Source organism: Anolis sagrei, chromosome 1, assembly GCF_037176765.1.
Source record: "Anolis sagrei isolate rAnoSag1 chromosome 1, rAnoSag1.mat, whole genome shotgun sequence".
NCBI lineage: Eukaryota > Metazoa > Chordata > Lepidosauria > Squamata > Dactyloidae > Anolis > Anolis sagrei.
The window spans coordinates 80,106,528-80,120,929 of NC_090021.1; the positions used below are offsets into that span (position 1 = coordinate 80,106,528).

At 38.7% G+C, this 14,402-nt stretch overlaps 1 protein-coding gene across 4 annotated transcripts in view; it reads right to left on the reverse strand.

Annotated features, from left to right (window-relative positions):
- PDE7B (phosphodiesterase 7B) overlaps positions 1-14,402 on the reverse strand; it is a 231,040-nt gene continuing 216,638 nt past the window's right edge. For all 4 annotated transcript variants that reach the window (XM_067466569.1, XM_060753415.2, XM_067466565.1 and 1 more), the window contains 3 exons: positions 6,186-6,282; positions 4,448-4,528; positions 1-1,176 (listed from right to left, as the gene is read on the reverse strand). In XM_067466569.1, the coding sequence (XP_067322670.1) occupies positions 947-1,176; positions 4,448-4,528; positions 6,186-6,282 (408 nt within the window). In that variant the 3' untranslated portion in view covers positions 1-946. The remainder of the gene's footprint in view (positions 1,177-4,447; positions 4,529-6,185; positions 6,283-14,402) is intronic.

A 14,402-nucleotide genomic window follows, 5' to 3' on the forward strand; every position in this document is an offset into this window, starting at 1 on the left:
TTTATCTGCAAACAAGAGTGTATTAATAGACTATAACATATTTACAAATGCTTCCATACTAAAACTAACAGTATTTTGTTCACAGTGCCATTGTTTATACAGGTAGCTTTCCCATAATACTTGGGTATTTTGATATGGGAATCAGTAGCACTTTATATATACAGGAGACATTACATGTGCGAATATAAACAGGTCACGGATACAGTCATCAAAAGAGACATCTGGAAACATTTAAACTATACAACTCTTCCCTTTTGATTTGATAAGAAATACTGTTCTTGCAGTGAGAAGAATGTCAGGGTTTTTTGAAATCTAAAGTGGCATAAAATGATTAATGGGCACCAAGATGGAAAAGCTTTGTGCACACAGAATAACCTTACTTCAAGGTTTTCAAAGATTCCTTTTCCAATGCACCAAATACAAAAAAATTAAAAACGGCTTTGTTTATTTAAAATGAGATATATATATATTTTCTCTTGTGTAGCCAGATGCCCTCTGAGTTCTGACAGTGCTGGTGATGGTTTTGGATGTGCAGTCCAGCTGCCAGACTGAAGACTGTACATTGCTCCAAGCTTTTTGTTGAGAAATATATGTCATAGTATGACCCAAAGTGAATGGAAATGATCACCAAGAATGTACTGCTTTGGGCTGTGCCCTTGAATCTTCCTGTTAGTTGGCACCGGCTCACCAACCCAGCTTCAGCATGACCAAAAGAAGCTTCTCATTCAAGCAATTTGTGATGAGAAGCGATGAATGGCTTCGTATAAGATGAGGAAGTGAGATCTGGCGGAGCTTTAGGACACAGGTTCTACTCAGGACACTTGTAGCTTCAGCTTCCCCCCTTGCTTTCTTGTTTTCTGCAATGGTCCGATAGACCCTTAAGATTTTATTCACTATTGTGAAAGGTACAATTGCACAGCAGTATAGAGAGCTGAGTTGCCCAGTACTACAGGGTTCCTCCTTCATTTAAAGTCTGTTCTTCATGTTCAGTCTTTTGAACTGAGTGGTCAGCGCTTCTGCTGCTGCTGCTGCTGCTACTATGTTGCTTATGAAGCAAATTCCGCCACTTGGTCTTGTTCCTTCTCAGATGGTTTAACATGTTTTCAGATAAGGGAGTGTTCCCAGTAAAGTTGGCCCATTCTTCAAAGAGTGGTTCCACAATGTAGGTCATGAAGCCTGGAGGAAAACATGAGGCACAGCATATCATCACCTAAATTATTTTCCAAACACCTGATCTTGTTAAGACAGCATCCTAGTATGGAACCTGAAATGGCAATCCTGATGATCATGTTTTCCTCAGTAGGGCTTTCAGTATTTCTCTACCAGTATATCATTGCAGGAATAAAAATATCACATTCTCTTTCCCACACATAATTTCCTCTTTCCCCTACCTCTCGTATATAGAGCAATGGAACTCTTCAAATATTTATGGTAGTTATTATTGATTTGAAGGCAACAAGAGGTATTGGGGTACTATACAGAAGTATGAAGAGGCTATTTATGCCACAATTTTGATTTTAGTCCAACTGCTTCTTAATAAATTTGTACAGTTGTACTAGCACAACTACAACCATCCTTGTTGTACAGTAAGAGCTTATTCTTTGGGTTACCTCACATATTTGAGAAAAGACCGTTTTACTATGTGTTTTCATGATAACTATTGGAATGAAAACCTGAATCTAAGAACTCTGAATAAACATAAAGAATTTAGTTGACCAAGACTCTTGGGTCAAAAACTTCTTTTTTGGATGTGTCTTGCCACATGATGGATGAAGTAATCTTTAATTAACATCATACGCAACCAATAGAAATGGTCCTCTTGGGTTAAATAAGTTCACTGTATGTGAAGCTAATTGTATTAATGCTTATATAACAGAAGAGATGCAATTGTTTCAATTTCATTTCAAATATAAACTCAACTTTAATTGCCCAAAGCGGGGAGGCAACCAGAACAACCTCCTCTCTCACTGCTGTTATTGTAGATGGCCAAATTTACATGCCCTCAAGGTACAGAGGAAAGGAGAGCTACTTCGTTGAAAGAATGAATTCTTAATTATCAGCAGTGGACATAACATTGAAAGGTTACTGTTATCCTTCTTACTTGGCAAGCACATAATGGGAATACAAATTATTTATTGCTGAACAACAAACATACATTGGATTTTTAACCTGACCTACAGGCACCAAAGTTACAGTCTGGATCTCTAGACTTAACAAAAGAGCGCAAATATTCTAATCTGCTTTTGGGCAAAACCGGAAACTTCTGTCATTGTAGTAACTACAGATTAGAGATTTGAAGAAGTTAAGAGTTGCTTTTCTCAGTATGACAAGACAGTACCTTGACAATTAATGTGCCTGTTTTTGCCTTCTTGGCTTGAGCATGAGACTGAAATGCGAAATACTTCCTACAAGTTGCATTTTTAACAATTCCACAAAATATAATTTGCATAAAATTCTTCCCCCTACATAGAACTAGTAGTTTCTTTCCTATTTATTTTATCTTGCCAATTTTGTGTAGTATTAACACATTTTTCTCAATATGAGAAACAAAATGGTTTATAACATACACTAAAATAAATTAGCTAAAACAATAATTGTTACACAAATTTTAAAAGCATTAAATAATCTATATGAAGATAAACGCATGCATGCACACAAACAGTACAAAGACACAAACAACCTGCTCAATGCAACTACCTTTACCACTTCATGTAAGAAGACAACCGTTCTCAGATAACTATAACCCTAACCCACCCCTTATTTGGAATATCTAGTGTCGTTCTTAGAAAGCATCCTTATCTTCCTTTTCATTAAATTTTGCATTTGGTTAGGCTTTCAAAGCAGATGTAACCAACCAGCAATGGCAAAATGTAGGTATGAATGGATACCTAAACTGTGGAATTTAGTGCTGTAGAATGGTTACTAATTAGGAATACTTAACAAGGGGGTGAACAAAACTTAACTTAATCCTTAACAAGGGGATAACTTGCAAAAATACCCAGTTGTTGACCACCTTTGCTGACTTCCCAACATAGTTTTTTATTTATTTTGCTTCCTAATTAAATGCTTATGGGCCTGTTACAGAAGACTGCTTGTCCAGAACTGAAAGACGTTCTGAAGCACACTTTTTGACTTAGATGTATTCAGACAAATGTGCTAGTGCTTTTAAATAAGATGTACCACACACCATGGTCTACATTTGTCAGAAGACACATGATGATTTGAGGTGTTACGAACAGTTAGCAAATAGTCATTTGGTATAGAAAACATATATACTTTGGATATTATATATTTTGGCTAACATCAAGAAGCAAAGTCCTTTGGGACTGGGGGCCCTTCCACCCAGCTGAATAAATTCCTCATTATCTGCTTTAAACTGGAATATTTGGCAGTTTGGATTCAGATAACCCAGTTCAAAGTAGATATTGTGGGTTATTCTGTTTTGATATTCTGGTTTATATGGCTGTATGGAAGGCCCTGACTCTGACATTTATCTTATGCTTCCTTCTGGTGTTTTCTCCCTCATCCTAGTATAGTGAAGTGGGTTAAACTACTAGCTGCAGGAAATCTGCTGACCGGAGGGTTAGCAGTTTGAAGCCATGAGTTGGGGTGAGCTCCTGGCAGTCAGCCCTAGCTTCTGCCTATCTAGCATTTCAAAAGCATGAAATGCAAGTAGATCAATTGGTGCCACCTTGGAGGAAAGGTAAAATGGAGCCCCATGTGGTCATGCTGGCAACATGATCAGAGATGTCTATGGACAACAGGCTCCTCAGCATGGGAAAAATGGAACAACAGTGCCTCCCCATGGGCAGAATTGAGCATTGCCTCCAGGCACTGGAAATGGAAGGGAAAGGACTTTGCCTCTGTCTATGTATTGTATGCTATCGTTTACTGTTTAAAAAGGCATTGAATGTTTGCCTTATATATGTAAAACTGTAATCCACTCAGACCCTCCGGGGAGATAAAGCAGAATATAAATAAAGTGTATTATTATTATTATTATTATTATTATTATTATTATTATTTCAAAAAAATTAAAGTAGAATGGTCTATTTTTTAATTGTTAAAAACAGAACTATGACAGAAGAAAGTATGGAAAGCAAAGCTTCCCCCCTAACTTTCAACTCTCAAATGGTTGTCTGTTTTTGCTTGCAGAAAGATCTGAGGTTTCATTGTCATTGATATCTTTACCTACCTACTCCACCCAAAATTTCACTGGTCTGATGTAGTATCAAATGATGGGAGTAAAAAGAAAACTCAAAAACTGATCTGGCTTTACATTATTTTCTCTAACATGCTGATTAAATCACTGCAATCTTATGGGTTGTTTATAAAACTGATCCGACTATGTCAGTCATCCTTGGAGAACATTTTGAACCAATTTACTTGTGCCTCATGTTATGACATCTGGCAGAAGTTTCTGTCAATGGTGTAAAGTTACACTCACCAATTTGTATACTAGGTATTGTATCTTTCTGCTGATTACAAAGAGGGCTTATTTCCATGTCGAATTTCTGCTCCAGGTCACCTACCAGAAAGAGGGAGCAACTTTAGAAGGCAAATCTGGTTCTTGTGCATATGTTATACATAAATCACAGTCTGACAGACCCGGCAAGAGAATAGAAGCCTCATTTAGATATGCTAACTCTTCCAAACATATAGAAAATGAAAAAAAAACTTAGCTTCTCCTAGTCATGCACCACTTTCTAAAGAAAACATAAAGTACTATTACAAAATAACGTATGTTTAACCCTTACAGTAGCAGATTTTAGCCCCAAGAACTATATTTTTTGTGGGCATCACACAGAATGGACCCTACAAATGTCCCCTAAGCTTCAGATGCCTGCTATGCACATTATTTTTTTTATATTAAAAACTCCAGCTAAAACAAAAAAAAAATCATGTTAACAACTCTATAACACATGTGACTTTTATATTTTGGCAAGCAAAGAGGACTGACAGGAACTCAAAATAGATGTCCTATTTCATACCCAGACATTTTTGTATGGTCCAATACATTGGAATTCCCATTGGGATCAGAAAATACCCCTGATTAAGCTACCGTTTTTTTTAATCTGCTGGAAGAAAAAATAGAACTCTCTGCCTGCACCAACATTTAGTGCCAATTGGTGTCATTCAGCTGCTATGCTGGTGTCTTGGATTGTTCATAATAAATCTAAAGTGTTTAAATTGTAAAACTGTATTACTTCCTGCTAAAAGGAAGTCTTCAGAACCCCCAGTTTTTGAGGGCTGTTTTGTACAAAATGCTGTACAAAATTTGCACAAGGTTTGCCTTTTGTACACAATTTGCGCAGGGTTTTTGTTGTGTAGAAAGGAGCATTTTCTCTGCATAGCACAGCATTTCCTGCATGAAACAAATGTTTCTACACTGAAATACTCTTTTCCACACACAAAAAAATGTTTCTGTCTGTGCAAAACAATTATCTACAACATTTGCACAGAGTAAGTTTTGAATTGCAAAGATTCTCATCAGTCTAGGATTCTTCCCATCTCGGTTTCTCGATTCTTGAAAACCTTTTTTGAAAAAATTATTTTTGAGTACTCTTTTTATCTCAAGATAGAAAGAGCCATGGTGGTGCAATGGGTTAAACCCCTGAAGGTCAGCAGTTCAAATCCACAAAACAGTGTGAGCTCCCATCTATCAGCCCCAGCTTCCCATGTGGGGACATGAGAGAAGCCTCCCACTGGATAGTAACACATCCAGGTGTGCCCTGGGCAATGTCTCTGTAGATGGCCGAATCACTCACACAGAAGTGACTTGAAGTATATTCTCAATTTGCTTCTGACACGATTAAAAAAAATTCTCAAGATGACGCTTCACTTCATTTGAAAGCCAGTGGATATTGACAGGGCTTTCAGATGGGATTTTATTGTTATTAAATAGCATAGTAGTAACTTAAGCAATATTGTAGCAATGGACAATACTGTGGTTCAAGATCCTCCCAGCTTTCACTGAGATCTTTGTCACTGGAGTGGTTATAGCGAGGCTGATCCTGATAGAGTTCTATGTGTCCTGTTTGTCCTTTTAATGAGATTCGCATATATCTGTGGGCAATTTCAAATGAACATGCAAAGTCGTCTAGCTGGGAAACTGCCACTTTCGATTAATAAAATTCTGATTTATGGCTGAGAGCGCCAGGTAAGAAGTCTTTCAGGATGCTGACCTTGCCTGTAGAATTCCTCACACACTCGTTCACCCCACTGTTTACTCATTTCCCAAAGCCGGCAAGGATTGCAGATATCTGCACACTTCAACGCAATCTGAAAACAGAGGACAATATGTCAAGAAAGATGTAGCAAGCATACCATTTCCCATAAGTTCTTTCAAATTTAGCTTTTTTGCAAGATTATTTTTATACTAATCTTGTAAGTCATAATAAGAGGAGGAAATGAGAATTATTCATAAGAAAGTCATAATAAGAGGAGGAAATGAGAATTATTCCGTATAGTAAGAAAACATATAATTTATTTCTTGTTATTAGATATGGTTCATATAAGCAAAATCTGTGTCTCCAGGAGTTGCATCCAGGAGTACCGTGTTCCCGGTTCGCTTATCACTTACTCGCTGTTTCACTAGTTTTTCCTCAGTTCTCACTTCCTCTCTCCAGCCTGTCTCCATTCCTTTTACTGTCTCCATTGAGACCTGTCTCCATTCCCTCCGGCCTGTCTCCATTTCTTTTACTGTGTCCATTGAGACTTGTCTCCATTCCTTTTCAGTTGAGACCTGTCTCCATACCTTTTACTGGCCCTCTCCATTCTTTTTACTGGCAGCACTCTAACTCTGCTCTGTCCACTTTGTTTGCCATGGCCGTTCTCCCTCCCTCCGTCCCGGTGCTGGGCTCCTCCTCGCGGGCCCCTCTGGCTCTGTCTCCGCTTCTGTCACCAGCTTGGCCTCTTTGCTGCTGCTTCCTCCTCCTCCTCCTCCTCAAGCCCAACCAGCAAGAGCTGCAGCAAGTGCTCCATCAAGGCCACCACGTCTGCCGGCTCCTGGTGAATGCCAGGAAGGGAGGGAGGGAGAGTCCAGTGGGGCCATGTTTCGAGAAGGAAGATGACTAGGCATGCAACAAGGAAGCACTCTGCACATGCTCAGGAAACCTTGGCACCACTTGAACTGAGGGAGAGAGGAGTGAGCGGATTTTCACTTATTGTGGGTGGTCCTGGAATGTGACATCCATGATAAGTGAGGGAATACTGTACACCCAAGCTAGGTAATGCATCACTTTCCTCTGAGCAATAAAATCTACCAAAATGGTATTCCTAACTCTTTGAAAAACTTCTAGCTCTGTCATTAACTTTGGTAATCAGCCATGAAATATTCCAGATTCAGCTCCAGTGTCTATACCGGGTATTTCTTCATAATGGGACAAAGCATTACATGTTTGCTACAAAGTCCAGCCCACTCCAGAAGATGAGCAGACATTATGATTTGAATCCTTGGTCCCATTCTGTCAAATTATATAGACCCTGAAGAAATGTATTTGCCATTGGCTGTTCCCCAGACTCTGTGATAAGACTAAAATGGCTGCTGAGAAATTAAAGCCACCTGAGCCTGAAGAATAACCCAAAGTGCCAGTACTCAAAGCAATTTGTAGAGTTATTGCTTAATGAGAGGTCTCTCAATGCCTTCCACCCATTTTATACTGCATCTTTCCTCTTCTCAGCTAGCAGGATTTCAAATTGCTTTTCTTTCCAAATAATACTCTTGAGGGTAAGGCGCTACAATTTTCCTTCCTATCTTGTACATTTCTAAGTTGTTTTTTTAGTTATACAACACATCTTATTAAACCACTCAGAAGCACTTTTCTTATAAAGCATTTCTTGGATGATTTGTTTCAGACATAAAACAAGTTTCAATGTCTTTGTAATTTAATTAAATTATTGCAGCCCCATAAGAGTAAAAGTTTCACCCACAGAACTAGTTGAAAATCTAGCAATCCTAATATTTGCCTCTTCTGACGACTATAGTCACTTCAATTGCATTACGCTAAATCTCGACTATGTACAAGAATAGACATCATGGGTGAGATTAAAAAATAGGTGGCTGCTTTCAAGCCTATTTCCTATAGAAAAAGTCCATAAACTGCCTAGGCATGGGACATTATTACATAATTAAAAACAAAAACCAAATTCTGCTCATCAAAACAACAATTTTCATTCATAACTGCCAGGCAAATAGTCCCTGTATGTGTCAGACATACACTGCTAAAAGTCACTGCATCATTTAAACTCTTGCAACTAAGAACATGAATGTCAAAACCTTTGTGCTGCCTGAACTGCTGATGCTGACAGAGTGAGCTCCCATGTGTCAGCTCCAGCTTCCCATGTACGGACATGAGAGAAGCCTCCCACGGGATTATAATACATCTGCGCATCCCCTGGGCAACATCTCTGCAGATGGCCAATTCTCTCATACCAGAAATGACTTGAAGTTTCTCAAGTCGCTTCTGACACGATTATATATATATATATATATATATATATATATAGACATGACTACTATTACTAAAAAATATCTCTCACCAGCATTACATTAGTTTTAAGAAATTTAGATTTCCAATCTACTATATAGAATCATAGAGTTGGAAGAGACCTCATGGGCCATCCATTTTTTCCAAAAAGCAGGAAAATCACATTCAAAGCACCCCTGAGAGATGGCCATCCAACCTCTGTTTAGAAGCCTCCAAAGAAGGAGTCTCCACCATACTCCAGGGCAGAGAGTTCCACAGCTGAACAGTTCTCACAGTTAGGAAGTACTTTCTCATGTTCAGGTGGAATCTCCTTTCATGTAGTTTGAAGCCATTGTTCCAAACTCTAGTCTCCAGGGGAGCAGAAAACAAGCCTCTTCCCTCCTCCCTATGACTTCCCATCACATATTGATACATGGCTATCATGTCTCCTCTCAACTAGTTGCTTTATAAAATTTTAAAAGCCTCGTGGTATTTTTGCTTGAATACCTACCTTCTTTATTCCATGTAATGACCTTCAAGAACTTTCTTCCTGCCTAGTTTATCCCAAAACTTAGTTGTGAGAGGAAAGTTACCTATCCCAATTAGATGTTCATTTCCATAAATAACTTCACAGTCCAATTCAACAGCCTGATCCAGATTTCCCCTTTTATCTATTAAAAAAAGATCAATTTTCTTTCTGGGTCAAGATATCTTCTTTGCAGCCATTCTATGCAGGTCATTGCATCCCTTGAAATTTACATCCTAATTTGAGACAAGAAGGCATTTCTTTTTTGTTCTATTGTCTAATTTTGGGATTGAATGGCCTTCTCTCTTTCCCCTTGTTCTATTCTCACTTGTCCATTTTCTCTATGTTCATTTCCTGGGTTGTTACAACTTTGAATAAAGGTGTTGCACAAAGAAGATATTCTATCAATAATTTCATCCTGTGATAGGTAAGATGAAGCTAAAGAAAGTTTTGGAGCATTTCTTATCTTCCAAAGCATAGAAATATCTTGGCTCATTTAAGAAATAGGGTGCCTCTTTTTGCTGTGCTGTTTTCATTTATTACAGTAATTGTAAGTGTGAAAATCTGCCAGGTTACTAACAATACCATTCTCATTAAGTTTATATCCAGATTTTAGATAATGAAGGAATGAGGCTGTACTCATAGTGTTCTCAAATCTGGTCACATTGGGTCCCATTCAGAAATGTAATCATTTTGCCATATTGAAACTGACATGATTCCCAAACTGTCACTTTAAACTGAGGGATTTGGGGTACTTTGCCACTTATCAAATGTATCTGTTTGGAGGTTTATTTATTATTATTTATTTAGAACTTTAATATCCCGTTCTTCTCTACCCGGATGGAGGGACTCAGAACGGCTAACAGCAAGAATTCAATGCAAGACAATAAATATCAGTTTAAAACAACATACAAATACAATAAGTTAAATACATATAAGTTAAAAAAACATATGTAAACCAATTCGCCAAGTTAAAACATCATCCAATTCAGTCCGCCCGTTGTGGTCCAATAGCTTTTAGTCTTTACCGGTATCCGCAATCACTCTGCGAATGATTCCAAAGGACAGGAGAGAGGGGGCGGACCTAACCTCATTTGGGAGATAGTTCCACAGCCGGGGGACCACCACAGAGAAGGCCCTGTCTCTCATTCCCACCAGACGTGACTGCGAAGGTGGCGGGACCGAAAGCAGGGCCTCTCTGGAAGATCTTAAAGCTCTTGATGGTTTACAGGGAAGAATACATTCAGACAGGTATTTTAGATAATGAAGGAATGAGGCTGTACTCATAGTGTTCTCAAAAACAACTCCTGTCACCTTCTGGTCACTTGGGTCTCCAACTGATCACATTAAAGTCCAAACAGCAGAGTTAACATCAGCACTCAACTTAAGCATTCTTAAAAGTCTTAGAATCTCAGGTTACTTATAGGGAAAATTGAGCAAGATCTCAGTTACTTATATTTAAAAAGTCAAATATATGCATCCTTTATGGAAGAACATAGACTTTTCAATGTCTAGACATACTGCATACATTACATCACGTTAAATGTAAGCCATTACATTTTCATTAGGACTGAACTATTAAATTTATTTTTCCCTTAGCAGGCATTTCTATATTTAACATAAAGAGAAAATTAACATCATCAATTTAACTTTGTGGATAGACTCACATGTATCCAAGGGAGATAATAATCTTTCCTTGGTATTGCCATATACATAGCAGAAGCCAACACAAGCATAATAGGAAAGATATCCTCATCATAGCCTAGACCTTACCAATATTCCTGCTTTTTATCAGCTAGGAACAATAGCATCACTGTGGATGGTGTAAACAGCCATATCTGCATGGCCTACGTCTCTAATGCTAGAGTAAGCTTTAAAGCAGAAATCCTAATAGTTGATAAACCTGCTATTAGGATTTTGGGGAGCTGAAGGCTAAAACATCTGCTGACCCACAGGTTGAGAACCACTGTTTTAAAGTAAAAACTCTTTAGGCAAGAATGAATAAATAATTGAATAACAATATAGCAATATAATTCAAATTGGTTTGTGATTCCTAGGCCTCATTACCTGAAAAATACTCTTTTCCCTGCATAGACACCAGACATGTACATTCGGGGTAAACCTTGCCCCATTTCATGTCCCAGCTTTAGTTGGGGTCCCTGATCAATTTTTTGTGAGCCTCCTGAAATCAGGAGGGTTGTCTTCAGTTCTTTTGTTCGGACCCCCCCCCCCCCATAATCAGACCATTGTTGGGGGGGGGGTGGCTTTCCACCCACTGGCTCCCTTTCCTGGCATGCATTCTTCTTACTTGGAACCTGCTTTTTCTACTCTAGAGTAAGAAGCGCTCAGTTGTAGACACTGGCAGGTGCGCACACTTTCCGGGCCTGCCTGCACACCCTGCCATACACACTCTCTCCTTGGAAAGTGTGTGTGTGTGTGTAGTGGGGTGTGCAGGCAGGCCCTGAAAGTGCACACACCTGCCAGTGCCTGAAGCCGAGCACCTCTTACTCTAGAATAAGAGGCGCACAGCTGCAGATGCCCTCCAGACCAGCCTGCACACCCTGCCACACATACACTCTCTTTCCAAGGCAAGGAGACTAGTTCGGATGCTTTTATGTCAAGCAGATTTTCATGTAGGGAGAGGGCTTCCTGTTTCGTGCTTCAAAAGAAATGGAAGACACGGTAGGAATGAATTCTGCACACATCTCTAATAGATCCTGCTTACTGACAGAGCTGAGCTAAGGTGTTCTGCTGCCTAAAATCAGTGTAAAATAGTGCCATATTCTCTTTTATAAATGGCTGCCACTTTTGCTTTACTTGAGGACAGATGACTACCTTGCAGAGTGCACAGTAGACAGTCTTTCTGCAGCTCTCTACCATGTGCAGTCTTCCAGGATCTGCCCCTGCCCTCCGCCTCTACAGCATGTAAATCTGTGCTCCTAGAAGTTGCTCCTTTTTATGGTAAATGATTTCTCGTAGAAAGCTTGTCTTGATCAAAGACCAGCATTAGGTACAGGGTGTGCTATAATTATTTTTCTGAAGTGGGAGTATCTACTTTGTCATCATCTTTTCTTCTCTTCTCTTCTTCCTTCAAGAAGTAACAAATATGTTAAGTAATGTCCTTTCCATTCAAAATGGAATTATTATCTTTGCTAAAAGCTATGTAGAGGTGTCAGCCCCAAAGCATTTTCTAATTGCATTACGTAGTCAATGAAAGATACTTTTAAGTTTAATCACAATGATTTTGGTGGCTGTATTCTAAGGTGTCCATTAACTACTCCATTATGGGAGCGGGAGGGTGGGAAGAGTTTGAGGCCCTTTGAAAAACAACCAGGCAAAGAAGGAGTTTAGTGGCATCTGCCCTCTCTGTAGTTAAAAATGTAGCAGTATTAAAATTATTTGGAGATGTATTGTACTTCTTTCTAATAAAATGAGGAGAAGCATTTCTTGGTTCTAAACGCAGGGTAGACAATCATCTTGTTTTCATTTCTCAGAATTCTACCCGCATTCTTGATTTGTCTCAGGCTCATTGCTTCCTGTGCAGAAATTAATTTAATCACTTTTTCTTCACATTTTGTCCACTGACTGAACTCTAGATTAAGGAATGGAGGGATTCCTGCTCTCCAACCCATACCAGGAATTATTAAATTCCTTTCTATAAAGAGGTCCTGCACAATCTATGTTTGGTTTCATTTCAATCTATATAAATAAAAATATAATGTTCGTTTGTGGGATTAACATAACTCGAAAAACACTGGACGAATGGACACCAAATTTGGACACAATACACCTATCAGACCAACAAGTGACCATCACTTATAAAAACACTGAAAAACACAGCAGAAGTTACTTGAAAAGTAAAAAAACAAAACAAAAAATACATTACAATGCATGCACAAAACATATATACACAAAACACATATATACACAAAACACATATATACACACAAAACAGATATACACAGACTGGGCCACAGCAACACATGGCAGGGGACGGCTAGTGCAATATATATCTGAATGGTATATTGCAATTGTGAGGAATGATTTGGAGAAGAAGTTAAGACTGGCTCTCCCTAAAAGGGATATGAAATACTTCCATGATGCTTGCAGTCAGACCCTAGTTCAAGAGAACCACATAAAGTTTAGAGAACAGCTAGATCTTGACTCAGCAATACAGAAACTCACACACATGGGGACTAAATTGAATCTTTTAGCAACTTATGATAATCCGAGATGATGAAATTTATATGAGAACTGTATGTTTCTCCTCAGCAGGATTTCGGATTCCTGTGGAGCCCAGTTCCTTCATTTTTGGCTCATAAAATCTCTCAAAAAGTTTTTACACAAGTTTTCTGAAAATGCCTCTGGAAAGCAATCAATGAATGCAAAATATTGACACTGGATGAATCTCAGGAAAAGAGAAAAGTAGGAAATGGTTAGAGGAGGAGAAGAGAAAGATGAGAAAAACACTGTACTAAACAGAATAGGTTGGAGAACCCTCACTATCATTAATAATGTGTTGAAGATTGATTAATTTTTTTCTGAAAGTACCAGAAATTATGAATAGGCTTTTCATTAGGATAATTAAAGTAAATCTCAGTAGTCTGGGATCCAAGACAACATGACTTCGCATTAATCCTTTCCCTCCATCACACCACTCTGAGCAAACCTGGTTTGTTTTATTTTGGAAGCTAAAATGGATTAAGCCTGATTAGTACATTAATGGAAGATCCCCAAGAAAACCCCCATGGTCTTTCACACTACACGATTATAGTGCTATGACTTCGCTTTAAGTACCATAGCAACAACTGATAATACTGGACTAGATGGACTAATAAGCATACTTGGTATCAGGCAGCTTCCTACTTTTTGAACAGCTTAAGATATGTATGTTATTTTAAACCAGTGGTTCCCAACCCGTGGTCCGTGGAACACCAGTGATCTGTAAGAACGAAAATATGGTCCATGGTCTCTCCGTTACTACACGGTTGCAATAAGAGTGACTGGTCTTGCGAAACCCCCCTGTTGTGCTGAGGCTTATTAAATATGGGTTTCTATGGGTGAGCAGTTGGCGACTACTAGATAGTAGGGCTGGGCGGTTTCGTTTCGTTAATTCGTAATTCGTTAAAAATTCGTTATTTTTTTTGTTAACGAAGCGATAACGAACCATTCTGGAGCAGCTTAAAAATGAAATGAATTTTTCAATTAGTTTCGTAAATGCTTCGTCTTTCGTTATGTATTCGTTTCGTTATTGGTTTGAGGTCGTTTCGTTATTATTTCCGCATGTCTGGGGCAAGTTTTATAGTTGTTTTTTGTTTAATTAGTGAAAAAAAATATAATATCACACCAACAGTCAACAACAGAGGGAGAGGGAAGCTTCAGAAGTTCCCCCTGTCCCATTTGGAGGT